Source organism: Gymnoscopelus braueri, assembly GCF_963280865.1.
Source record: "Gymnoscopelus braueri genome assembly, chromosome: 23".
Taxonomy (NCBI): Eukaryota; Metazoa; Chordata; class Actinopteri; order Myctophiformes; family Myctophidae; genus Gymnoscopelus; species Gymnoscopelus braueri.
In genome coordinates this window covers 5548039-5575538 of record NC_137625.1, presented here as the reverse complement: position 1 = coordinate 5575538, position 27500 = coordinate 5548039, and the positions used below count along the sequence as shown (strand labels likewise).

At 42.9% G+C, this 27500-nt stretch overlaps 2 protein-coding genes across 2 annotated transcripts in view; one reads left to right on the top strand and one right to left on the bottom strand.

Moving 5' to 3' along the window:
* The window catches only part of LOC308079221 (receptor-interacting serine/threonine-protein kinase 3-like), a gene marked incomplete at its 3' end in the record, with an annotated part of 14498 nt that extends 4865 nt beyond the window's left edge, over positions 1 to 9633 (bottom strand). Inside the window, exons 1-8 of the mRNA XM_080420597.1 lie at positions 9456 to 9633; positions 8934 to 9267; positions 7967 to 8109; positions 7821 to 7873; positions 7242 to 7397; positions 6630 to 6712; positions 6274 to 6313; positions 4714 to 4845 (exon numbers count right to left, since the gene is read on the bottom strand). Coding sequence (XP_080276723.1) covers positions 4714 to 4845; positions 6274 to 6313; positions 6630 to 6712; positions 7242 to 7397; positions 7821 to 7873; positions 7967 to 8109; positions 8934 to 9267; positions 9456 to 9598 — 1084 coding nt within the window. The 5' untranslated portion in view covers positions 9599 to 9633. The remainder of the gene's footprint in view (positions 1 to 4713; positions 4846 to 6273; positions 6314 to 6629; positions 6713 to 7241; positions 7398 to 7820; positions 7874 to 7966; positions 8110 to 8933; positions 9268 to 9455) is intronic.
* Positions 9634 to 23017: 13384 nt separating this feature from the next.
* LOC308079219 (cytochrome c oxidase subunit 4 isoform 1, mitochondrial-like) overlaps positions 23018 to 27500 on the top strand; it is a gene marked incomplete at both ends in the record, with an annotated part of 8177 nt that continues 3694 nt past the window's right edge. Inside the window, one exon of the mRNA XM_080420595.1 lies at positions 23018 to 23132. Within this exon, the coding sequence (XP_080276721.1) occupies positions 23018 to 23132 (115 nt within the window). The remainder of the gene's footprint in view (positions 23133 to 27500) is intronic.

Below are 27500 nucleotides of genomic sequence, written 5' to 3'. Positions count from 1 at the left end.
TGCTACTTTTACTTAAGTAAAACATTTGAGTACTTTTTACACCACTGAAAATAAATCATTTTTGGGGTGAACTGCTCCTTTAAGCTAATCATCTGGGGACCCCCCAACATAATTTGGGGACTCCCCTGTGGATAACGAGCCATATAACGAGCCATATTAATACACAAGAACAATATCAGATTTTTAAGAATCCATTTATTAAACAATTAAACATCTACAGATGATCATACAATAACATGTGAAGAATGAGAATAATATGGAATGAATATGCAAATAAAAACAACAATAACATAATGATGTAATAATGAATCAATAGATGAACAATGAATGATTTGAATGTCATTCATTAATGAATGAATGCAGACATTTAGTAGATGTTTGAATCCAGAGTGATTTACAAAGTTCAACATGAGAGCAGTGGTGGAAAGTAACTAAGTACATTTACTCAAGTACTGTACTCAAGTACACATTTTAGGATTTTTTACTTTAGTGGAGTATCTAAATTATTCAATAAGTCTCCATGTACTTATTCTTACATCTCAGAGGCAAATATTGTACTCCACTACAATTATATGAAAACTTTAGTTACTAGTTACTTTGTAGATTTTGATTATTATTACAAAACATACATTTACCACTTCAGCTCTATTTAAACTTTGGCTATTTGAAAATAGCAGATCTACAAGCTCACAACGCGTCGCAGAGCGACGCGTTGTGAGCTTGTAGATCGGCTATTTTTAAAATACTTTTACACATTTTAGATGGGACATTCTGCATTTACTTTTGGTACATTTACTCAAGTACATTTTTGAATTCCAAACTTTTACTTGTAACAGAGACTTTCTACATCGGAGTATTGCAGTGGTGGAAAGTAACTAAGTACATTTACTTAAGTACAATTTTGAGGTATTTATACTTTACTTGAGTATTTCCAATTTTCAATACTTTTACTTCTACTCCACTACATTTCAGAGGCAAATATTGCACTTTTACTCCACTACAATTATTTGAAAACTTTAGTTACTAGTTACTTTTCAGATATAAATGATTACATTATAAAACATAAATTAACTACTTTAGCCCTCTTTTATACCTCGGCTATTTGAAAATAGCCGATCTACAAGCTCACTTGTAGATCTACTATTTTCAAACATAATAGTACTTTTACTTTTGGTACTTTAAGTACATTTTGATGCCAATACTTTTGTACTTTTACTTAAGTCAATTTTGGATTCTGGACTTTTACTTAACAGAGTATTTCTATACTGCAGTATTGATACTTTTACTTAAGTAAAGAATTGGAGTACTTTTTCCACCACTGCAGTATTGATACTTTTACTTAGGTAAACAAATGTAGTACTTTTCCCACCACAGCATGAGAGTAAAGTAGTCAACCAACAACATGCTCACAGCAGTAGGAGAGGAAAGAGTTAAACATATCAACCCTAGAGTCACTAACATGTGGAGTAACCATGGCGACCTGATGTCCTCCTCACATAGAGACTCTATCTCTGCTTACACAGACGTACTGAGGAGGAGAAGGAGACTAACCTGAACCCAGCATAGAGCGGTTCAGAGAATGTGTTGTGGAAGGTGAAGGTGTACAGGTGAGTCAGTGAGTCTGAGCAGACCTCATAAAAGGACAGATTCCCTAACGGACAGTCCAGATACACTGCTACTCTTTTGGAGCGCCCAGAGGGACGGACAGGGAGGACAGTCCCCTTACTATTGTGTCTGACAATGTATCTGTTATCATGGTCATCACAGTCCAGCCTCCAGGACTTATCATTCCATCCAAACAGAGAGTCATGACCACTTCCTTTCCTACTGATTCCTCCATAAGTCACTGCTATATGAACCTCTCCATTCCTCTCTACCTCCCAGTAACAGGGTCCAGTCAGACCCTCTGTACACAGAACCTGAGGCCATACATTAAACCTGTCAGGATGATCAGGAGGAGGACGACCTGTCCTCCCCCTCCATGTCGCCACCGTGTTGTTCTCAGACAGAGAGAGGGAGCTGTATGCTGTGTTTGTGTCCAGTTTGAGATGAGAGAAATCTGATGAGAAAATAACACAATAAACATTAAACACATCATTCACTGAGTGACACACACACACACACACACACACACACACACACACACACACACACACACACACACACACACACACACACACACACACTCTATCAGCTAGCATGCTAGGTAATGCAACGTAGGCAATGGAAACGGCTTGGCTTGGGGTAATCCTTTTGCCACAGCAAATTGTAATGAAGACACATTGAGTGAGGTAATTTAGCCTGTGTGTGTGTGTGTGTGTGTGTGTGTGTGTGTGTGTGTGTGTGTGTGTGTGTGTGTGTGTGTGTGTGTGTGTGTGTGTCTGTGTGAGGGGGGGGGGGGGCATATAACAGGCATTTTATCATTGCAACTGTAAAATCCTCACAACAAACAGAGAGAAAAAACTACCATGATCCCCCCCCCCCCCCACCCTTTTAAATCATTTTAACCCATTAAAGCCTGGAACGCATCTGTGTCATTTTAGATGTCTTTGGCTATTCAAAAATAGCAGATCTACAAGCTCATAGCGCGGCACCGAGTGCCGCGCTACGAGCTTGTAGATCTGCTATTTTTGGAAAATCTTCAACATTTTGTGCAAATATTTGAAAATATATATATTTTTAAAGGGAACATTTGTAACTCAAATCTTTGCTTCATGGGGGTCCCTGGAACAAAATATTTTGGGATGGGGGTCCACGGCCAAATACATATAATTTTGGGGATATGAAAAAGTTTGAGAACCACTGATATTATAGCAACTTAAGTTTTTCAGAAAACTGTTAGGATTTAGGAGACATTTGTAGAATCCCCCAGAAGCAAAGATTTGAGTTACAAATGTTCGCTTTAAAAAAATATATATATATTCAAAGATTTGCACAAATATTCACGATTTTTCAAAAATAGCAGATATACAAGCTCATAGCGCGGCACTCGGTGCCGCGCTATGAGCTTGTAGATCTGCTATTTTTAAATAGCCCAAATAAATCTTAAAAGTTACACAGTCTTTTTCTTTGAGTGAAAGTAATCAACATATACTTAAAGTATTAAAAGTAAAAGTACTCATTTCACAACTTCTATTTTTCCAGAAGTTTTCAAAATGTGTCAAAGTATTTTGAGCATTTTCAAGCTCACAATGTGATGCATTGTGAGCTTGTAGATCAGCTATTTTAGAATAGCTGAAGGCTGAAGTATGAAATAGGGTTGAAGTGGTTAATACATGTTTTGTAACAATAATCTAAATGTAAAGTAACTAAATTAATAATTATAGTGAAGTAAAAAAGTATAATATCTGCCTCTGAGATGTAGTGGAATAGAAGTAGAAAGTAGTGAAATAAACTATTTTTGTGTATTCTGATGGCAATAGTTTTACTTTTACTCAAGTAAATTGTTGAATATAGGACTTTTACCTTAACAGAGTATTTCTACATTTTGGTATTAATACTTTTACCTATGTAAACAATCTGAGTACTTATTCCAACACATAGTCTGTCAGGTAGAAACCTTGTCCAGACTGTTACTTTACAGGAAAAAGAAACTGATCCAATGTAGTTATTATTTATTATTAATTAACAGGGGGGTCCCCACATGATTTTGGGGGGGTCCCCAGATGACAGTGAAGTGACAATTTAAGGAATTTTAATACCTTTTTAATACCTAAAATTGTGAAAATAGCCGATCATTGTGAGGCGTTGTGGACTTGTAGATCTGCTATTTTCACAATATTTATCTGTGGAACCGAGTCAAACTAAATGTAATGCCTCAACTCCTAAGATTCTAAGTGCTTGTCAGGGTGGGGGGTCCCCAGTTCAAATATGATCATTTTGGAGGGTCCACAGTTCAAATATGATCATTTTGTGGGGTCCCCAGGTTCAAATATGATCATTTTGGGGGGTCAAGGCCTGAAAAGGTTGAGAACCACTGCTCTATACTACAGTTTTTCCCTCTATACTCCAAATCTCTTTGTCAAAAATAAAAAATCTACAAGCTCACAACACGTCATAACATGATGCGTTGTGAGCTTGTAGATATTTTCCATGAATGTTCACGTATTAAGAAATGCTTTTGGCATTTCTTAATACGTGAACATTCATGGAAAATATAATAATATAATATATAATATAATATAATAAAAATATCCGGGGAGGAGAGGAGAGGAGAGGAGACGAGAGGAGAGGAGAGGAGAGGAGTACACCCTGGAACCCCTTCAAGGACCCCTGGGGGTCCCAAAACCCCACCACTGGTCTACTGGTGTCCAAACAATGTCACTGTATGAAGGGTTTGTGTAAAAGCAGTTTACTGATCACCATGTACTCACGTTTTAAATAGTCCTTCCTGTTTGTTCTCCCTGGAGGCACTGATGGTGAGTTATTGACTGGAGACTCTGTAAACACAAGAAGTAATTTGATATCATGATCTAATCTACAAAGTATGCATAAATTAGTGCGTTTGGAAATACACACTATCGGAATGGAATATGCAAAAATCTGATTGATACATCTGGATCACATGACTCCAGAGATCATGTGTATTCATTCATGTGAGTTTTGAACAAAACAAATGACAAAATAAAGAATATGCACGAGCAAGTACTGTGTTTTGAAATGAATTGTCCAGGCTTCAGATCAACATCAACATTTAAATAGAAATAAACATACTTGGAGCTGTTGTGGGATGGAAAAGAGCTGTGAGACTGGAGAAAACTCTGGTCATTTTTTGTCCTACTGTATCTGCCTGTGGAACTGGTTTAGTTGGAGGTCTGTCTTCTGTTGCTTTAGTGGCAGCATGACCTGGACATACAGAGATTAAAATGCCACCAGTTGTCCAACTATTTTATTTGCTTTTGATTTAAAATATAACCAGTAGTTTCAGATCTATTAAAAAAGTGTACTTGTTTGTCATGAGTAGTTCCAATGCTTTGATGTCTATATAATTTAATTAAATTATATAGTTAAGAACTTAAGAACAACATAAATGAATATACAGCACGCAACATGCTGGCAAATATTTAACTGCTCTCAGGAAATTAAATTGATTTAGGCCAGGGGTGATGCAACTTTGATGATGTAGAGGGCCACTATATTTCCACACTCACTCCAGAGGGCCACATTGCATAATGCTGTCGGGCCATTCGCACAAAAGTAGCAAAAATAGCCGATCTACAAGCTCAAAACGCGTTGCAGTGCGACACGTTTTGAGCTTGTAGATCTGATATCTTTGCTATTTTTGAATTGGAATCCTGATTTTTTTTTCTTTGCTGTTTTCATACTTATGTTAACTTTATGAACTTAAATACAAATACATTGGACATCAAAAAGACACTAGTCATTAATACTAGTCATTAAGCTACTAATATAGACTGAAGTAATTAAAGCGGGTCATGTTTGCATGTTAGCAGTGGTGTGGTCTAGGTTTTTTTCGGAGGTATACGATAATCATTCCCTCCACGAGATGCGCATGGTCGTGGGTATACGCTAGCGCGTTTTCAATGGACGAAATGGTTAGTAGACTGTATACGCTTTTTCCCCAAAAAATCTACACTGTATACGGCGTATACAGCGGGACACGGTAGAACACACCACTGCATGTTAGGAATTGTAACAGCTGAAATCAATGATATATCTGATATTAACCTGTGGGCCGCATTAAGTGAAGGTGGGGGCCGCATGTGGCCCCCGGGCCGTCAGTTGCCCATGTATGGTTTAGGCCAACCGGTTACAAGATAAATGGACAACATAGCGCGGCACCGAGTGCCGCGCTATGAGCTTGTAGATCTGCTATTTTTTGGAAAAATCATGACAGTTTGTGCAAATCTTTGAATATACATTTTTTAAAGTAAACATTTGTAACTCAAATCTTTTGCTTCTGGGGGGTCCCTGGAACTAAATATTTTACAAATGTTTGCTTTAAAAATATATTCAAAGATTTCCACAATTTTTCAAAAAATAGCAGATCTACAAGCTCATAGTGCGGCACTCGGTGCCGCACTATAAGAGCTTGTATATCTGCTATTTTTGAATAGCCAAATAAATCTAAAATGACAGATCGTTCCAGGATTGAATGGGTTAAGCAATGTGAATTAATTTAGTCATTATACACAAACTAAAGTAAAGAATCACAGTCATGGATTGTGGAATAGCCATCCCTATTATGAGCCCATATCGTTCTGTGATGTTTACAGGAACCTTGGATGGGAGTTAAATAGATAGTTTACGTACCTGGTGGTCGTACACACTCCTCCTGTCTGTTCACCGAGTCCTGGAGTAATGGCATTATACACATATTAGAGTACTGATTACATTTAAGGACACAAGTACAGAAACCCATTTCCAACAATTAATTAACTGATAAAGCCTGAGTTTCTTGATCACAATTTTAACTTCATAACTCACACTTGCAATTTGTGTTGGTATGTTGGCAAGAAAAACTCTACAAGTGTTTCTGAGATGTACAGTTAAAAATCATAAAGTCACAAGTAAGGCCTTTTTCATAAAATGTTATAGTGGGCTTCCATCAATAAACTACTAAAAGTTGTTCTGAGTTTGAAAACGCAGCTAGAAAAATGTGTACTTACCAACTTTGTCAAGGTTTCATTGACAGCAGCTTTGATTCCCTTCTGATGCTTTGAAAAAACACGACCTGTCACTTCTGTGCATCCTGAAAGGAAAACCATCATGACAGGACAAAGATATTTAGTCATTTGACAATGTAAATGACCAGAATGATGTACCTCTGTACCAGCGTGAATGTTGTGCGTACAAGTTAACATATACACTAGGTCTAATTCTTTCACATGAATTACATGTATGACATTTTTAAAATCTGTTTAGAAAGTACAATTGGATACTACTGTATAAATCATATAAGTAAGTATAAGTATTTTAGATATATTTTGGCGACGAAACAATATCCCACTTGAATCCTGCTCTCTTTCAGCTACATAAAGTGCCGGCATGGCGATCTCAGAGAATCTGAATCTGTCTTTCTTTTCTACCAAAAACTTGTTTGTGTTTATATCATACAGTATATTTGAAGTTTTTAAATGTACAAAACATGACAAAAATATATATTGGACACATTATTGAAGTGTTTGAAGTCAATTAACATTGAGCAGGAAGCTCGTAGTGTGCTCCCATTTCATGACTTTCCCTAAAAACGTTATATCTGTGTAAGAATGTAAATTCACCTCTGAATGTTGGCCTCTTAGTGGGATCCTTGTCCCAGCACCTCTCCATGAGGTCAACTAGCTCCTCTAATCCATCTGCTTTGCTCTGATCAATTTTGTGAAGATCAGGTCTGTCTCCCTGCATAATCCTGAATATCAGCACATCACGATTTACCCCTAAAACAAATACAGAACAGATATTTGTATATGCGTGCGACTGTGCGTGTGCATGTACATGCGTGCGTAAGGTTTGAAATGTGAATACATAGGTGTGAATGAGTACATAGTGGTTGTTATGTATATAGTGGTATAAATAATAATAATAATAATTAGTGTAATAATAATAATAATAATAACAATAATAATAATAATACATTTATTTTTTAGCAATTTTCTCAAAGCTTACACATTGCTTTACACAGCAAATATGACAAATAAAAACAGATAGTTGAAAGGCTCATTACCAAATATCAAAAATCAAGCATGTTGATTGTAAGTGAAATTCCTTTTTCTACAACCACTTAGTTCAAACTCCATTCATTTCATACTTACTGTATGTGTGCTGCTGTATACATTGACATGAAACAGTGGATAATTTACCTGCTGGATAGGGCTCCTTTCCAGTAAGAATGGTCCAGAGGAGTATGCCGTAACTGATAAAAAATATGTTCAAAAAGGTTTGAAACTGTTTTCACATAATAGATAAATGTAATGACTATATCAACAGCATTCCTACAAGAGTTTACCTGTAAATATCATAAGAGCGGACAGGACGGTAGTGCTGTTCAAAGGCCTCTGGCGCAGTGTAGAACAGAGTGCCTCCTTCATCGCCTTTGTTGCTGGTATTCAAAACACTGGTGGACACCATAGAGAGGCCAAAATCGGCTAACTATTAAAAGAAAGAGGATAACAGAGCAGAGAGATGTCGGTGCTATGCTATTGCTACACCGCCATTACTGTTTACAAATCTAATTTTACTGAAATCACGTTTGAAATCTCGTCTCGCGATAATTCCGCCTTCCGTCTGGACCAATGGCGGAAGTATCGCAAGACGAGATTTCAAACGTGATTTCAGTCAAATTTGATTTGTAAACTGAGCTGTGGGGGGCGGGGTCCCCGAAATCATAACATCGCTCGTTATGAACTGGGGGGTCCCGGACCACACTTATGATGAGATAACGACCTCAAATAAAGGTTAGGAAACGCCTAGGGCGAAATTCTCCTTTAAGCTCATGGCCTATGTGTTTCTTGGTTGGCAACCATAGAAACCTGTATATGCACTAAATATAAGCTCCCATAGTAACAGAGACAGATATTATAATACAAAAAGGTTATTCAAAGATCGTTCAAAGGGGGGAAAGATATAGAGATGTTTAGCCCTCAGTAAACAAGGAACCCTTTCATTCTATTGATTGGGGGAAATATTCATATCTTTCAAGTAATTCAGAAAGAGCTTCCAGGACACATAGAATAGGTCTTTTTGACCTCTTGATTTTTTCCTGCTTTTGCCAATTTTCTTTATTGATATAAATCAATTCAAAAGTGACCTGAATGGATACACACGTGGGCGTGCGCACCCACGCACACACGTGTGTGTGTGTGTGTGTGTGTGTGTGTGTGTGTGTGTGTGTGTGTGTGTGTGTGTGTGTGTGTGTGTGTGTGTGTGTGTGTGTGTGTGTGTGTGTGTGTGTGTGTGTGTGTGTGTGTGCATACCTTGACATCTAAGTAGCCATCCAGTAGTACATTGTCCGGTTTCAGGTCCGAGTGCACAACCGGTGGCTTCTTGCTGTGAAGGAAGTTCAAGGCCACGGCCACCTGGTTGGCCAGACGGAAAGCCAGGGCCCAGGGTGGAGGCCCAGACAGGGCCTTCAGGAGGGACAGCAGGGAGCCTCTCTGCATCAGCTCCATTACTATACCCTGCCTCTCGATATAGCCCAGCTTAGGGACAGGGGGAATGCCCCGGTACATCCCATAGACCTTGGGCACAAACGCAGCAGAGTCCATGTAACCAGCCTCTCGCCCCAGAGCGGTGGACAAGGTGCCAGAGCTGCAGTATGGAAGGAGACAGTTTAGGAGGAGAAAGACAGCAGTTAGAATCCAGTTATGTGAGGCTGACTTTGATAGGACTGAAGATTATGAAATATGTGATTGATTAGTGTGAAAGAATCAACCATGTTGCTGATAAAATTCCTATAATATATATATATATATATTTTTTTATCATATTCATCATACCCAACATGAAGCAGCTTGATGGCAACGTCAAAGCCCCAGTCCTTGTGGCTGGCCTTATAGACACATCCAAAGCCCCCTGAGCCCAGCTCATTCCAGTTCTCCAGACTTCCATCGTCAATTGTCTCTCTGTCCCGGGCTGCCATCTCTCACCAAAGGACAGAACCAATAAAGATTCAAATCTAGGGAGCAGCAATAATAGGCAAATTAATATGAAAGTTTCATCAGAGTAGACAAACTGATTAGAAGAAAAGCCCCATTATTGGCATATGAGGTTTATTTACACTGTGCCTAATGCCTTGTCTATGTACTGTAGGTAAGACCAGCAGGAAAACTTAAACAGCACATTAGCTGTGATTCACACGTAACGGTGCATTTTAATGTTATGAAACATGATGTATCCTTCCTCTGGTTTCGTGGCATTGAGAAGGTTTCACTTCCACCTACAGGTGGAGAGATCATGACTTACTTTTGAAGAGAAGGGAAGCTTATGGCATTGAGCAATCATGTGCAAAACAAACCTTCAGAGGTGAAGAAAATATGCATGAAAGAACTGGATTTTACGAGAACGCTAGGGCAGGGGTCTTCAACAGGGGTCCGGGACCCCTAGGGGGTCCTCAGAGCTACTATAGGGGGTCCGCCAAATCTTTGTGTGATAGGATTTTTTTTTTTTTACATTAACCACTTGAACCCTACAATTCCTTTTCTGAGCGGAACATTAGCCAAAAATAGCAGATCTACAAGCTCTCAACGCCTCACGCTGCGAGGCGTTGAGAGCTTGTAGATCGGCTATTTTTGGCAAAGAGGTGTAGAGGGAAAAAAGAGCAGACTAAGTAAAAAAAATAATAAATCTGAAACACAATTTTATACAGTATAGAGTAGGGGTCCCTGCTTCATCTCTCTCATAGGGGGTCCTTGGCCTGAAAACGTTGAAGACCCCTGCGCTAGGGTGACCATTGCCATCCACGGGGACCCCAAATGACGCCCCTGTTGTCATAGACTGTAAAAAATAACATTATGTACTGTATGTGGAAACAATAAATAAATAGTAAGTACTTCTGTGGCCTTACTATTTAATTATTGTTTTCACAAACAGTAAAGTATGTTATTTTCTTCACCTCTGAAGGTTTTATTTTGCACATGAGTGCATCTCAATGCATCCATCATGTAACACAGTGACATCATGTGACACGTTCATTAACCACTTTAAACCTGCCGTTCTTATTTTAGGCGCGTCGTCATACAGTAGAACAGCATTATCAATAGTGTTCTGTATTTTTTTTATTTTCTTCCACAAATAGCAGATCTACAACCTAACAACGCATCGTTGTGAGCTTGTAGATCTGCTACTTTTGGGGCTTAAGCGTTGTTGTTTTTTGCCAACCTCTAGTTTGTTTTCTTCATTGTCATTGTCATGGTCCCTGCCTGTGTCCTGTGTGTGTCTATGTGTTTGTCTGTCTGTCTGTGTTTGGGCATGTGTGGGCGTAGGCTTCCTGGCTTCCCAGATTGACGCACCTGGCTCTGGTCATCTCATCTCACGCACCTGCCTGCCATCTGCTCATCAACCTCCACTCTATAAAAGCCCTGGTCTTTTGCCGACGCGCTGCCAGATCGTTTTCTCAGTCTCCGTGCGTTGCCAGCCTGCTTGCCTGCCTCCTGCTCACCTGTTGCCTTCACCTCAGCCTGCCTACCACCTTCACTCCAGACGACAACACCTTCCTCTTTGTTCAATAAAAACCCTTGGACTATATTTAAGTGTCGTGTCTGCATTTGGGTCTGCCAGTTTTGTAAATCGTGACAGAACGATCTGGCCAGAATGGACCCAGCAGACTTCGACAAAATTAAGGATGCTGTAGGCATCCAGGGACAGCGTCTGGGAAGTCACCAACAACTTCTTCAGACTCTGCTGGACGAGGTGTCTAAGATTACCACTCAACTGGCTATCATCAGCGCTGCACCTCCGCAGCCTCCACAACCAGAGCCACCTCAACCACTTGGAGTTGCCCCTCCCACAGCACCGGTTGTCCGAGCAGCTGAGCCCCGTATTCCCCCTCCTGCGAAGTATTCCGGCAACGCGAACACCTGCCGTGAGTTCCTAACCCAAGTTCAGCTCACCTTCAATGCTCAGCCCTCCCAGTTTGGCGAAGAGGCGGCCAAAATAGCCTTTATTGCCAATCTTCTGGAGGGCCCCCCCCTCGGTTACTTCAACGCACTGCATGAGCAGGGTTCCCCCGCGGTTCAGTCTTTCGCCCTTTTTGCCGCCGAGCTCAAGCGGATCTACGACCATCCCATTCGTGGACCACAGGCCGGTCAGCAGCTTTTGAGACTCCGACAAGGCAGACGTTCTGTGAGAGAGTTCGCCAGCGAGTTCCGTTCCCTCGCCGTCGAGTCCGGTTGGAATGACCAGGCGCTGCTCGCCGCTTTCCAGAGTGGGCTCAACCGGGTCATTGGCAGAGAGATCGCACTGAGGAAGGAGCACCTTTCCCTAGATGAGGCTATTATCACCGCCATCAAGATCTCTGACCAGATGGCCCAGTGGCAAGCGGAACCCTTTCCCCCCAGGTCCACAGCTTCCTCAGTTGGGGGTGACAGAGGATTTCTGCCAGAGGAACCCAGACGGCCCGTACTTCAAGCCTTGTCCCCCGGTCCCCCAGGTGATGAGCCCATGCAACTTGGTCGCCTCTCTTCTGACGAGCGCCTTCGGCGGATTCAGTCGAGGTTGTGCATCTACTGCGGGCAACAGGGCCATTTCCGTGTCTCCTGCCCCTTGCGACCAAAAGAGGAGGCTCACCAGTAGCAGTGGGGGTTCTGGTGAGTCCAGCAGTCTCTTCCCCTGATTCCCGGTGTCGTATGCAGTTTTCTGCCACTCTTCGGTGGCACTCTCAGTCCTTGTCGTTGCTTGCCCTGGTTGATTCGGGGGCGGATGAAAACTTTATTGACTCAACTGTTGCCTCCCAGGCAGGCATATCTCTCGAGCCTCTACCCTCGCCCCTGCGAGCCAATGCCCTCACTGGTCGCCTTCTTGCTCAAGTATCCCATCGCACCGTGCTTGTTCATCTCATTGTTTCTGGTAACCACCATGAACACATCCAGTTCCATGTCATATCCTCACCTCTTGCGCCCATTGTCCTTGGCCAACCCTGGTTAAGGCTCCACAACCCCCATATTGACTGGGCTGCAGGTAAGGTAGTGGGCTGGAGCTCCTACTGCCTCTCTACCTGTCTGCGCTCTGCCCGCTCTCCATCTGAGGGCACCAGCTCCCCAGCCATCTATGAGCCTCCCGATCTGTCAAGAGTTCCTACTGTTTACCATGACCTCGGAGAGGTATTCAGCAAACAGCGTGCTCTGTCACTCCCACCTCACCGGCCCTATGACTGTGCCATCCACCTGATGTCTGGAGCCCCACTCCCTTCTAGTCGACTGTACAACGTGTCTCGTCCTGAGAGAGAGAGCATGGAGAGGTACATTCATGAATCCCTGGCAGCTGGCCTCATCCGCCCTTCATCCTCCCCGGTGGGGGCCGGGTTCTTCTTTGTGGGTAAGAAGGATGGATCTCTCCGTCCCTGCATTGATTATCGTGGATTAAATGATGTCACTATTCACAACAAGTATCCATTACCGCTAATTTCCTCTGCTTTTGAGCCCCTTCAGGGAGCTACTATTTTCTCCAAGCTAGATCTACGTAATGCTTATCATTTAATTCGCATCAAGGCTGGAGATGAATGGAAGACTGCTTTTAAGACCCCCCTTGGTCATTTTGAATATCTTGTCATGCCCTTTGGGTTAACTAATGCACCAGCCGTTTTCCAAGCCCTTGTTAATGATGTCCTCCGTGATCTGCTAAATCGCTGTGTGTTTGTTTACCTAGACGACATCCTGATCTTTTCTCGCAACAAAGAGGAGCATGTTGAGCACGTCAGGCAGGTGCTTCAGCGTCTCCTGGAGAACAGACTCTACTGCAAGGCTGAGAAGTGTGAGTTCCATGTCACCTCCACTACATTCCTTGGGTTCATCATTGAGAGTGGCCGGATGAAAGCAGACCCTGCGAAGGTGCGAGCAGTGGAGGAATGGCCTCAACCCACTACATTGAAGGATCTTCAGCGTTTTTTGGGTTTCGCCAACTTCTACCGCCGTTTTATCAGAAACTACAGCAGTGTAGCCGCACCCCTTACCAAGCTGACGTCTACGTCCATTCGCTTTGCATGGACTGCAGAGGCTGAAGCTGCCTTCAAGGAGTTGAAGAGGCGTTTCACCGAGGCCCCTATCCTCATTCAACCCGATGCTTCGCGTCAGTTCACTGTGGAGGTTGACGCCTCAGACTCCGGAGTGGGGGCCGTCCTGTCCCAGCGTTCAGCCGATGACCAAAAACTCCATCCCTGTGCATTCTTCTCCTACCGCCTGGACCCTGCTGAGCGCAACTACGACGTGGGGAATCGGGAACTGCTCGCAGTCAAGATGGCTTTGGAGGAGTGGAGACATTGGCTAGAGGGGGCAGAACACCCATTCATTGTATGGACAGATCACAAGAACCTCGCCTACATTCAGTCTGCCAAGCGACTCAACTCCCGCCAAGCCCGTTGGGCGCTGTTCTTTGGCCGGTTCCGGTTCACCTTAACCTACCGTCCAGGCTCCCGCAATGTCAAACCTGATGCCCTGTCACGGCAATACTCCCCTGAGGTTTCCTCCAGTCCCGAGCCCATCCTTCCCTCGTCCTGTGTAGTGGCAGCAGTGACGTGGGAGATCGAGTCGCTGGTTCGTAGGGCTCAGCAGGATCAACCAGACCCAGGTATTGGACCTGCTAACCGACTTTTTGTGCCTGATTCTGTCCGCTCTGAGGTCCTCCTCTGGGCTCACACGTCTCGCTTTGCATGCCACCCGGGAATCAGCCGCACCCTGTCCCTCCTCAAGCGGCACTTCTGGTGGCCTACCATGACCGCCGATACACGGACCTTTGTTTCTGCCTGCACTGCTTGTGCTCGAGGAAAGTCATCTAACCAGCCGCCTGCTGGTCTGCTCCGTCCCTTGCCAGTCCCTAGTCGCCCCTGGTCCCACTTGGCCCTGGACTTTGTTACTGGGCTCCCTCTGTCCCAAGGTAATACAGTAATACTCACCATTGTGGACAGATTTTCTAAAGCAGTTCATTTCGTGGCTCTCCCCAAGCTACCCACAGCCCTTGAGACAGCTGACCTAATGGTGCACCATGTGTTCCGGCTCCATGGTATACCCGTGGACATCGTCTCCGACAGAGGACCCCAGTTCATCTCCCAGGTGTGGAAGGCCTTCTGTCGTGCCCTTGGGGCCTCTGTAAGCTTGTCGTCTGGTTACCATCCTCAGACAAACGGGCAAACAGAACGGGCCAACCAGGATCTGGAGGTGGCACTCCGGTGTGTCGCTGCCAAGAATCCCTCTTCCTGGAGCACCCACCTGGTGTGGATTGAATATGCCCACAATTCCCTGCCTTGCACTGCCACAGGTGTATCACCGTTTGAGGGTTCCCTGGGTTACCAACCGCCACTGTTTCCAGCTGAAGAGGCCGACATTGCTGTTCCTTCAGTCCAGAATCACCTGCGGCGTTGTCGAAAGGTGTGGAAGGATGTGCGGGCCGCCCTGCTCGGCTCAGTGGATCGTAATCGGCGCTTTGCTGACCGCCATCGAACTCCAGCACCTCTGTACAAGCCAGGCCAACGTGTGTGGCTGTCCTCCAAGGACCTCCCCTTGAAGACTGACTCCAGGAAGCTCTCGCCCCGTTTTGTTGGTCCTTATGAGATCCTCTCCATCGTCAACCCTACTGCGGTCAAGCTCAAGTTACCCCCTCACCTGAAGATCCATCCCACCTTCCACGTCTCCCGGCTGAAGCCGGTTGTGACCAGCCCACTTTCTCCTCCAGATGTGGCCCCCCCGCCCCCCCGCGTCATTGATGACCACCCAGCCTACACCGTCCGGCGGCTGCTGGACGTACGTCGCCGGGGTAAGGGGTTCCAGTACCTTGTGGATTGGGCAGGTTACGGTCCTGAGGAGCGATGCTGGGTGCCGCGTCGCTTCATACTGGATCCGTCCCTCATCTCGGATTTCCGCCGTGGACACCCTGACAAGCCTGGTGGATCGCCTGGGGGCGTTCCTTAAGGGGGGGGCACTGTCATGGTCCCTGCCTGTGTCCTGTGTGTGTCTATGTGTTTGTCTGTCTGTCTGTGTTTGGGCATGTGTGGGCGTAGGCTTCCTGGCTTCCCAGATTGACGCACCTGGCTCTGGTCATCTCATCTCACGCACCTGCCTGCCATCTGCTCATCAACCTCCACTCTATAAAAGCCCTGGTCTTTTGCCGACGCGCTGCCAGATCGTTTTCTCAGTCTCCGTGCGTTGCCAGCCTGCTTGCCTGCCTCCTGCTCACCTGTTGCCTTCACCTCAGCCTGCCTACCACCTTCACTCCAGACGACAACACCTTCCTCTTTGTTCAATAAAAACCCTTGGACTATATTTAAGTGTCGTGTCTGCATTTGGGTCTGCCAGTTTTGTAAATCGTGACAGTCATTCTGTATGACAACAACGCAACAATAAAACAATAACAAATAGGCTCACCCTGCTGCATGCTGGGAAGTCTCCTAAGCCACTAACTGCCTGGGCTGCTACAATATTATATAACATGTAGGACTATAGTGCCACAGTCTACTCTGTTAACACTAAATCATATCGTACGGATTTCTGGGCAAACAAACGGTTAAAATGCATAGTCTACCAAATGACAATGCTGTCCTTTGAAGGACAGCATTGTCTGTTGATTTTCTGAGTTTCAAAATACATTTCCATATCTTTTTCCGCGAAGGGCTCTCACCAAATTGTAACTGAACACGTACAGTATGTTAAGGCCAGTCCACACCAATGCAACTCCTTTCAACATTCAACCACCATTTTCCCCAATGGCAGTTGCAAGGAGTTGCATTGGTGCCGCCTGGCCTTTAGAGTACAAAGTCTGCAAACTACAGTATCTGCTGACGTAGGCTGGCCTGCCTCTGTCAAGCCACAGGAACAGTTTCTTCCCTGTGGCAGTGAGACCCACAAACAGGCCTAATATTTGTAAATTGAAATGTTTCTACTGTTCTTATTCAGTGTAATAATGCACAAACCTCATTGACAAATTCCTTGTTTATTAACATACCTGGTGTTGTGATTTAGAATCCTCTGCTGTGATCCAAAAGCTCTCTCCAGTGAGGGTGTGCCTTTCACGAGCTTGAACAAGATGACTGCACACGGACGTTCTAGCTTGTTTAGTGCCCATTCTGCCCAAAGTCAAAGTCCATTCAGTCCCTGCCAGCCACAACTTTATGACTTTATCTAATATCATATAGTGTGTGTGTGTGTGTGTGTGTGTGTGTGTGTGTGTGTGTGTGTGTGTGTGTGTGTGTGTGTGTGTGTGTGTGTGTGTGTGTGTGTGTGTGTGTGTGTGTGTGTGTGTGTGTGTGTTGGTGTGTGTGTGTGTGTGTGTGTGTGTGTGTGTGTGTGTGTGTGTGTGTGTGTGTGTGTGTGTGTGTGTGTGTGTGTGTGTGTGTGTGTGTGTGTGTGGAAGCCCATTCATTTCCCCATAGAGATTTCCAAACATATTTATATTCATTATTTTAAGCCTGTAACCAAGCCATCCAGGCCTCCTGGTGAATCATGACCATAAAACATGTAATTCTGTGCCAAAAGATATTTGACACAGGGGTGATATTAACAAGGGGTATTTAATATACAGTAGTAGGCTATATAAGACAATTCAATATTCAAATATGTTTTGACGCAGAATCAAATGTTTTAATATAAATATTTGTGGAAATTCTCTATGGGAAAACTGTATGGGCTTTCGATCTGTGGCACTACAAAATGGCCACCACTGCTATGGCCTATCTGCACTCACTCAACTTGGAACACAAGCTGCAATCTGCTCATGACTTTGTCTTGTTTTAGACAATATTTTAGCGTCAGGGTCTGTCTCCTTGTGTGTTTCACGGTTTTCTGTGGTGTACTTAGGTTCTACTTTACCGTTGTGGTCCTTTTATTTTGTAGTAGTGTTTCCTGTTTTTTCCTTTGTTCCTACTACCCGTCTTGTCCGCTGCCCTTTGATTATAGTTAAGTTCTCCACCTGAGTCCTATCGGGAGAGTCTCTTTTCCCGGTGTTTCGCCCAGGTGGGCAGGGTTTTGAGTTTGGGTTTAGGCATCATTTCTGTGAGTTTAAGGTTAGGTTTAGGCATAGTGTTTGTGAGGTTAGGTTAAGGTTAAGTCATAACCTAGCCCCCCCCCCCCCCCCCCCCCCTAACTATTTACTGTTTCTCTGCAAATCTTCTAAATAAAGTATTCAATACAAAAAAAAGTTAGGTTAGGTTTAGGCATAATGTTTGTGAGGTTAGGGTTAAGGTTAGGTTTAGACAGTGTTTGTGAGGTTAGGGTTAAGGTTAGGTTTAGGCATAGTGTTTGTGAGGTTAGGTTTAGGCATAGTGTTTGTGAGGTTAGGTTTAGGCATAGTGTTTGTGAGGTTAGGGTTAAGGTTAGGTTTAGGCGTAGTGTTTGTGAGGTTAAGGTTAAGGTTAGGCATAGTGTTTGTGAGGTTAAGGTTAAGGTTAGGCATAGTGTTTGTGAGGTTAAGGTTAAGGTTAGGCATAGTGTTTGTGAGGTTAAGGTTAAGGTTAGGCATAGTGTTTGTGAGGTTAAGGTTAAGGTTAGGCATAGTGTTTGTGAGGTTAAGGTTAAGGTTAGGTTTAGGCATAGTGTTTGTGAGGTTAGGTTTAAAGTTATGGTTAGGCATAGTGTTTGTGAGGTCAGGTTTGGGCATAGTGTTTGTGAGGTTAAGGTTAAGGTTAAGGTTAGGCATAGTGTTTGTGAGGTTAGGTTTAGGGTTAGGGTTAGGCATAGTGTTTGTGAGGTCAGGTTTGGGCATAGTGTTTGTGAGGTTAAGGTTAAGGTTAGGTTTAGGCATAGTGTTTGTGAGGTTAAGGTTAAGGTTAGGTTTAGGCATAGTGTTTGTGAGGTTAAGGTTAAGGTTAGGTTTAGGCATAGTGTTTGTGAGGTTAAGGTTAGGTTTAGGCATAGTGTTTGTGAGGTTAAGGTTAAGGTTAGGCATAGTGTTTGTGAGGTTAAGGTTAAGGTTAGACATAGTGTTTGTGAGGTTAGGGTTAAGGTTAGGCATAGTGTTTGTGAGGTTAGGGTTAAGGTTAGACATAGTGTTTGTGAGGTTAGGGTTAAGGTTAGGCATAGTGTTTGTGAGGTTAGGGTTAAGGTTAGGCATAGTGTTTGTGAGGTTAGGGTTAGGTTTAGGCATAGTGTTTGTGAGGTTAGGGTTAAGGTTAGGCATAGTGTTTGTGAGGTTAGGGTTAGGTTTAGGCATAGTGTTTGTGAGGTTAGGGTTAAGGTTAGACATAGTGTTTGTGAGGTTAGGGTTAGGTTTAGGCATAGTGTTTGTGAGGTTAGGTTTAAGGTTAGGCATAGTGTTTGTGAGGTTAAGGTTAAGGTTAGGTCTAGGCATAGTGTTTGTGAGGTTAGGGTTAAGGTTAAGGTTAGGCATAGTGTTTGTGAGGTTAAGGTTAAGGTTAGGTCTAGGCATAGTGTTTGTGAGGTTAGGGTTAAGGTTAAGGTTAGGCATAGTGTTTGTGAGGTTAAGGTTAAGGTTAGGTTTAGGCATAGTGTTTGTGAGGTTTAGGCATAGTGTTAGTGAGGTTAGGGTTAAGGTTAGGTTTAGACATAGTGTTAGTGAGGTTAGGGTTAAGGTTAGGCATAGTGTTTGTGATGTTAGGGTTAGGTTTAGACATAGTGGCCCTCATTTATCAACGGGCGTATAAACCGGCGTATATTTTTCCATATATTCGGCCGTACGCCAACGTCGGAGTCACATTTATCAACGAATCCTACACAGCCGATCCGAGCGTACATTTGGTCCCAGCCTTGATAAATCTCACATCTGAAAACGAGCGTCATTTAAATAACACGCCCTTAAATATTCTCGAAACACCCCGATTTTACGACATGAAGAACCAGAATACGACCAAAGAAAGAGTTTCGCCGGCTCGCCTCGCCTCGCCTCGCTGCCTGTCAAGTCACACACACACACACGCACACACACACGCACGCACGCACGCACGCACACGCCTCTCTCTCTCTCTCTCTCTCTCTCTCTCTCTCTCTCTCTCTCTCTCTCTCTCTCTCCCTCTCTCTCTCTCTCTCTCTCTCACACACACACACACACACACACACACACACACACGCGCCCAACTGTGTCTTTCATAATCCGTTACGGTACAATCTTTGTCAGTCACGTAGCCTAGGCTTGTAGCCTACATGAATGACATATTATGATACCAATCACATCGCCATGAATGGAATACGTTTGTATATTTATTTACCCCATACCGAGCAGTGCGCGTTCGAGTTACACTAAAGCAGTCATGTAGGCTATATTCCCCATGAGACTCGGGCGGTCTGCAGGCTGCAGTGATCCTGTGCCGCCACCCACATTATATGAGATTGGAGCGTCAGGTTTATATCCTTAACCCAGCCAGGTTGTAGCCTATATAACTCTCTATGACATAACTCCATACCATAGGACAAGCTACTGTAAGTTTGTAGACCTCACTGTCCATGAAAAGATGGTCGGGAGTCCCGACCGCGGGACTCCCGACGCAAAATCGCTCGTATATTTTGAAAATAGCAGATCTACAAGCTCACAATGCGTCGCGATGCGACGCTTGTGAGCTTGTACTGTAGATCTGCTATTTTTAGACCTGGTTGCTTATTTCTCTCACAATATGTGGCAACACTGGCTGAAGAACGTGTACCTCGCACACGTTCATCTAGTTACATACATGTCCAAGGATTCGTTAGTGATGTCATATCACTGACAAATCCTTGGTATCTTTATGCAGTTCTACTTCCGTGTCGCATAGTAGTGACATCACTGTCGAATCCTTGGTATTGTGATCCTAGCCTTTCGCGACGGTGTTTGTTTACCAGCGCTGCCACTCCACGCTGTATCTTTTTTTTCACGCTTGCGCTTATGAAACACTACACAGGATTATTATTTCATGTCAACATTCAAGTACAACTATCAGAAGATAACTCAGGTAAAGTAATGCCTCACTCTGCAAGGGGGGTTGCCCGCTGGCCGCAGCTAATGGGAGTGGCCGAGTGGGGAAAGAAGGTTGAACAAAGTGTTACGGACACCCCATTGGGGCTGTCTTTGGAGCTGGTCTGACTGAGACGCGCCGAGACATGTAGTGCGGAAAGGAATGAGACCAATCTCTCGTGACGTAAATAACGTCACGATGTACTCGAAGATTACTAGATATCTAAAAACACATATTATACACACAAAAAAAAACAGGATCTTGTTTCTTGAGTCCTAAACTTCATTAAAATAAGTTTTCGGTGAAGTGTCCCTTTAAGAGAACCTATGGTATTTTCAATGGAAAAAATTAGTTTGTGACCAAGGTGAATACCTCTAGCGACAGACTTCGGTTCTCTATGGATAATCAAAACTCACACACCTCGGTACATGGTCATGTGAGCTGAGGGTGGCCATAGTTTATACAGCACTATGGTAGTTTATACTTTATACTGGGAGTATGGTAGTTTATACCCGGACTATATACTGGTAATATGGTAGTTAGTGTATTTATTCATTTATTTTTTTGTTTGTTTGTTTGTCTGTTTATTTCACTGACAGTTATAATTCTGTATTCTATTATTTACAATCATGGTTTTATTTGATAGCCCTGCTGACCTAACATTTGGCCTTTATGTTCTCATAAAATGGACATCAACACTAAAGGCCAAAGTGGTCCGTATTTGCCTCTAAAATGATGAAACTTCAGGCCTGCTGCTGTGGCTTTAACACTTGCATTAAATGTTTAATGCTGTATTGCTGAGAGTTGACAGCTTGAGATTGACATTATTTTACTTTCATACTTTCTTGAAGTATAGGGACACTAGAAGTGTCTGGTAGTTGATATTTCACAGAAAATATTGGAAAATGTTAGGTTTAAAACTTGCAAATAAATCATTTCAGCTGCTAATCAGTGGGGAGTTCTACTTAAATTATTATAATGGATGCAATTTAATGAAATATTCAGTTGTTTTGTGCTTATTTTTGTGTCCAACATGAAGATGAAATCAATTTCTGAAGCAATTGATGCACAAATGGAAGCAATTCAAATGTTACATCATTTAATCACAACAACTGTATCAAAGAGTGTCAGAATGGTCTGTTTATGTAGTAATGGCTCCATCTAGTGGATATACTGAGAGATACATGGCTGGGTGTGTAAAGCTGCTTTCTATTGGCTCCTCAGTGCTCTCACGCACGCACGCACGCACGCACCCACACACACACACACACACACACACACACACACACACACACACACACACACACACACACACACACACACACACCCCAAGGGAGTTTACGTGCATGGACTCTGATGCTGCAGTGCAAACGTGGGGTCAAATTCGTTCTACTGCTATGCCTCCAAAATGTGGAATGCCCTTCCAACTAACATCAAAAAGTGTAACTCCTTACCTTCCTTAAAAACAGCCATAAAAGAGCACCTGTCTGCAATCTGGGATCCTTACAAACTTTCAGTTATCCTGCTATCAAAGTCACACTTTATATAAAATAAGGATAAAATATATATATCCAAAATATATATATGATCTTCTTTTGGCAAGCAAGAAACTTGTCTAGGTCCAGTTGAGGTGCACGCATAGTCAATCAAGTCAAGTTGGATGAGTGCTCCAGCTAGTGTCCTCAGTGCATTCCTACTAACCAATGAGGAGATCCTGCCCAAAAATCAGGGGCTTTTTCAAGCCGAGTCATCCGTGAACAAGAACAAATTGCAGTCACACAGTCAATGTAAATTAATGGGATAGTAAAGTAAAGAACTCTGGCATGAAAATTGCACTTTCAAAGGTTTGAGAAGGTTTTGAGAAGGGTTTGAAAGGTTTGAAAGGTTTGAAGGGTTTTGAGAAGCTCAAACCTTTCAGTGGAGAGTTCTACTTAAATTATTATTATGGATGCAAGTTAATGAAATATTCAGTTGCTACGCGTAGTGAACTTTTATATCGGCTATTTTCGGTGCACACACCATCACAATGTTGCCAGGAGAGGGCAATGTGACTTCTCAGTTCTCATATAACTGCCAACACACTGAGAACTATATAGACATAACCTTAACATAAGAAACTACTTTTTGTCAGAAACCGCAAAGTAAAAATAGAATACCGGTAGTGATTTTCGAACCCATGACTTTGGGGGTTGTTTGGGACTTGTTTTTGCATGGTATTTGATCCTTCTTTTCTGACAGAAAGGGCTTTCTAAGGAAAAGGGGCGGCCCTAAGCCCCTCTTTCTGTCAGAAAGCCTTGACGGGAGATTTCTCCCAACACCGATATGGCAGCATACACTTCCTATTCCAATTGATAAAGTACAAAGATAACAACAATAAGTTGCTTGCAGTAGAGACAATGCTAGTTTTCAGTCCCACAGTTTCATGTGTGATTTGTTTTATAGATGAAAATCAAGGCTGAACCTACAAAGTACGGCATCATGTTCAATGATGTCGAAGTCTTTACCTTCAACTACCGCTTCTTTGATTTTGATCTCATCGACAAGGTGCAGGTGTTCGGAAACGTGAACCTCACCTATGTGCAGTTCGCACATAGTATTAATGATTTATGTAATTGTTGTGCACAGGAACACGTTGTGCCCACCTGAGAGCACCACAGTCGGTCGACTCTTTTAAGAGAGGTCTAAGACCTACCTAAAGCTGAAGCTTGTTTCTATTGTGGTCCACTCTATAAAAACACTCAACACAGAAAAAACGGAGACAGAACAACAGTGCAAACAGGACTACTAAATAAAAAAACCTAAAAATACAATAGGCGAGGGGCCAGGGGCCATAAGAACAAGTGTAGTTAAGTCCAATTAGAGTTTAGCCATGATTTAAATTGGGGTTAGGGTTAAAGATGGCGCTCTGCTACACAACAGGTCAAATTCCTTCTATCTGCAAACCTTGACCCCAATTCAGCCAGACACCTTTATCAGGATTGACCATTTATTGCAATGATATTGCATTCACTTTGGCGGTGTGGCTCTGCTCCTGTGATATGTTATGGATTCTGCACAAGGAGGCTGGGGAGGAAGGGTGCTGTGACCAGTGCTGAGCATGTAGTCTGAAGCGTGGCCGTGTCGAAGTGCCCTTGGGAAAAGTTGAGCAGGTTGGTGCCTTGCATGGTTTCCTCTGCCATCGGTGTGTTAATGTGTGTGTGCATAGTGAAGCATATTAACTTCCTGAACACACCTGGGTGGTAAATCCACTGCCCCCCCGGCTCCCACCCAGCTCCTTTCTAAATAAATATATCTTATGATGCTACTGAGTTGTCTTCCAATATGGATTGTAGTGTAGTATTGTATGGTATTATTGAATGAATTGAGTACAATGGACCACAATGGAAACACGCCTCCTGGGGATATTCTGTGCTATCCTTTTAGCATAACATGTGACTATACTACCTGTACCGAAATCAGTCAATGAATGGATCAATCAATCAATCAATTCATGTGAATGTGTGTGTGTGTGTGTGTGTGTGTGTGTGTGTGTGTGTGTGTGTGTGTGTGTGTGTGTGTGTGTGTGTGTGTGTGTGTGTGTGTGTGTGTGTGTGTGTGTGTGTGTGTGTGTGTGTGTGTGTGTGTGTGTGTGTGTGTGTGTGAAAGTGAGTTTGATTGAGGGAATGTAATGCACATTGAATGAAGGTGTTACATACTGTAATGCAAACCATGTACAAAGGCATCCCTTTCATTCTGCTGAGAACCTTAGTAGATGACTCCTCTCCTGACTTTGTGTAGTTGAATGTAAAAAAGGACATTTTTGAGAAAACGTTCACGTTATCATACTCACATTCTGTTTGTAGAGAAAGCTCACATATAATTCAGCTGAAAAAGCTGAATCCAATATCCAATAATGTGCGTGGCCTACCGATGGAATATTCTACTTTACTTGTATGCGGCAAGCATGCTGATTTGTGCCCAAAACATAACAGAAAATAAAGTTCAGTATATTTTCTTTGTTTAAGGTGTTCCACTCAGATCATATTTCCTTCCTCATGACTCCACTAGGAGGCATAGAACAGTCATCAATGACAGAGAACATATGAATCGTTGTTCAATGTCAGCTTAACGCTCAGGAGGAAATATCATAACTCTTCATTATGATTAGCGAGACCAAACACTATAGAAACTAATTTCTCCAGTCCAAAACTATAGAAATGATCCCTAAAAGTTTAGTCTTAGTGAAACACCGGCTAAAAGCTGCAAGACACTTGTTGACTGTTGTTATTTTTGGGCGGTGCAGCCGCCCCTATAAGTGGGATTATATTTATATATATATATATATATATATATTATAAGTGGCACCCCTTTCCTGCACTGTGATTGGCCCATTAGTACACCCCTAGCTGTACTGTGATTGGCTGACATATATTGGCTGACTCTATTCAGCACTGTGATTGGCTAGTGAGACACATGATGACATTAATAACCTATAAATAGGACTATGCACTTCAAAAAATCATTTTTTTTAAAAAGTGAGCTTCCATCACTTCCACACCGCCCACTTCACACTGGGTGTGATTTTTTTCTCACTTACTGTACATCTACATTTTCAGGTCTGAAAATCTAGCAGCACCAATCAAAGCACTATGTCACTTGAAGCTTGGCCAATCTAATCCGGATTGTACGTTTATGATGCCCATACCGTCCACACGCCCATAAGCCAATAGCCATAGAAAGAAATACCTGAATCCTATCATTACACATCGCTCAAAAGCCAAAAGATCAACATAGAATAGAGTCCCCTCAGTCAACTGGTCCCGATGCTCAACAAACTATAGCATTAGACCCTCCTAAAGGTGCCTGCATGCTACCATTTTAGGTGATCACCCTTTCACCTTTTAGGGGGAAACGTTTTCACCTAAACGATGATTTTGATCCTATAGGCGCTCATAGTCCGGTGATGTCGGTCAGTAAAAGCAGAGAGATGTGTTGAGGTGAGCGGTGACTTGTGAGTCGCTTATCACCGTGGCTCAGTGGCGTCATGTTGTAGTTTTCAAACCAACGCAGTGAGAGGAAAATGGTAGCATGCCTTTACACTATACTAATAATCAGATTCCCCTCAGTCAACCGGTCCTGATTCTCAACAGACTAGCATTAGACCCTCCTAACACTAATAATCAGGACAAATCCAACCCAACCAAATTATGAAACCCATTTGATCAAAACTTAAAAAACCCATGGTAAACTTGAATGCTCTCTGACTCTAAATAGACAGTATACCATGGCAGAATATTTGACCATGGTGACTAATAAACGGAGAAAAGATTTAACAACGTACAGACACAGTGAGCACAGCCTGGACAGCCTGGACAGCGAGAAAGGCAGTCAAACCTGGCTGCCCAGAGAGGGCAGGCTGTGCTCTCACTGGAGTCAAGGAGTGGTGGAGACAGAGCTTCACTTCTTGACCACATGTAAATATAAAGTTACAAGAAAAAGGAAAGGGTGATACCCAAGCAATCCTCTAATGTTGGGTGAGAAAACAGAATGTTAACTTTTCCAGGAAGAGAAAGGCTGTAGCTTGGAATCCCTATCGATGATGTCGTAGGCAGGTTCCTGAACTGTCCACAGCCCACCAACGAGACACAGAGTGAGTAATGGTGCCATCTTATAATGAGCGTTATTGAGGACCAATTATATGGAGAAGGTTGAAAAATAATAATGGGTAGTGCTCCTAAGATCTTGAATGCAGGACTTTTACGTGACAAAGTATTTTTTACACTGTGGTATTAATACCTTACTGAAGTACAAAATGTGAGTACTGTGTGTGTGTGTGTGTGTGTGTGTGTGTGTGTGTGTGTGTGTGTGTGTGTGTGTGTGTGTGTGTGTGTGTGTGTGTGTGTGTGTGTGTGTGTGTACGTGACCTTACAGCAGCTATACATTCATCACATGTCTCCCAGACCCCCCCCCCCCCCCCCACACTCACACACACTACAGCTCATATCAGCATGTAGCGGATCTAACCCAGCTCACTTATACACACACACACACACACACACACACACACACACACACACTGCACAGAAGGCTAGCCAAACTGTGATTGGCTGCTTGGTGTGATAGTGACACACTGACTGCATTAATATAAACTGCCGCACGCACACACACAATCACACACTCACAACCACACACAATTACACACAACTGTAGGACATCATAGAACAAGGTAAGATATTGCTTTAGATTTTTGCTATGTACGTATGTATTTAAGTGTGTGTATGATTTTGGTTTAATGTATCTAATTAATCATTCATTAGGGTTGATGACATTGTGTGTGTGTGTGTGTGTGTGTGTGTGTGTGTGTGTGTGTGTGTGTGTGTGTGTGTGTGTATGTATGTATGTATGTATATATATATATATATATATATATATATATATATATATATATATATATACAGATTGCTTTTATAATAACTTTCGTGTCTTGTCATTTCTTTCTAGAGTTTTAATCAAAGTTAATTAATTAATTTACATGAATTAATGTAGTGTTTATGATTGATTGATTTAATACCTTATTAACACGATTATTAACATTACAGATAGTACAGTCAAAGGTTGGGCTAAAGGGATAAGACAAAAAGCCCCAGGGGCTTGTTTCCATTGTGGTCCTTTGTGCCTTGTACACCGTACTGATCTTTTGGAGTTTGCCGTCCACTTGCAAAGACAAAAAGAAAAAAGTCAAGTTAATTCAAAATTGTCTAATGTAGAAAATCTACTTAAATTCACTTCCTAATAAACTGATGTTTTTTCTTAATAAAAAAAAAAACATTTTGAAATATGTCCTGTAACAGAGAGGTCACGAGTTGAAAACCTGCAACAGTGTGTGTCCCATTTAGAGCCACGACTATGTCCTGTTGAAGGCTCTTTGAGCAAGGCACCAGGAAAGACAGACAGCAGGACAGCTGAGAGGGAGAAAGTGTAT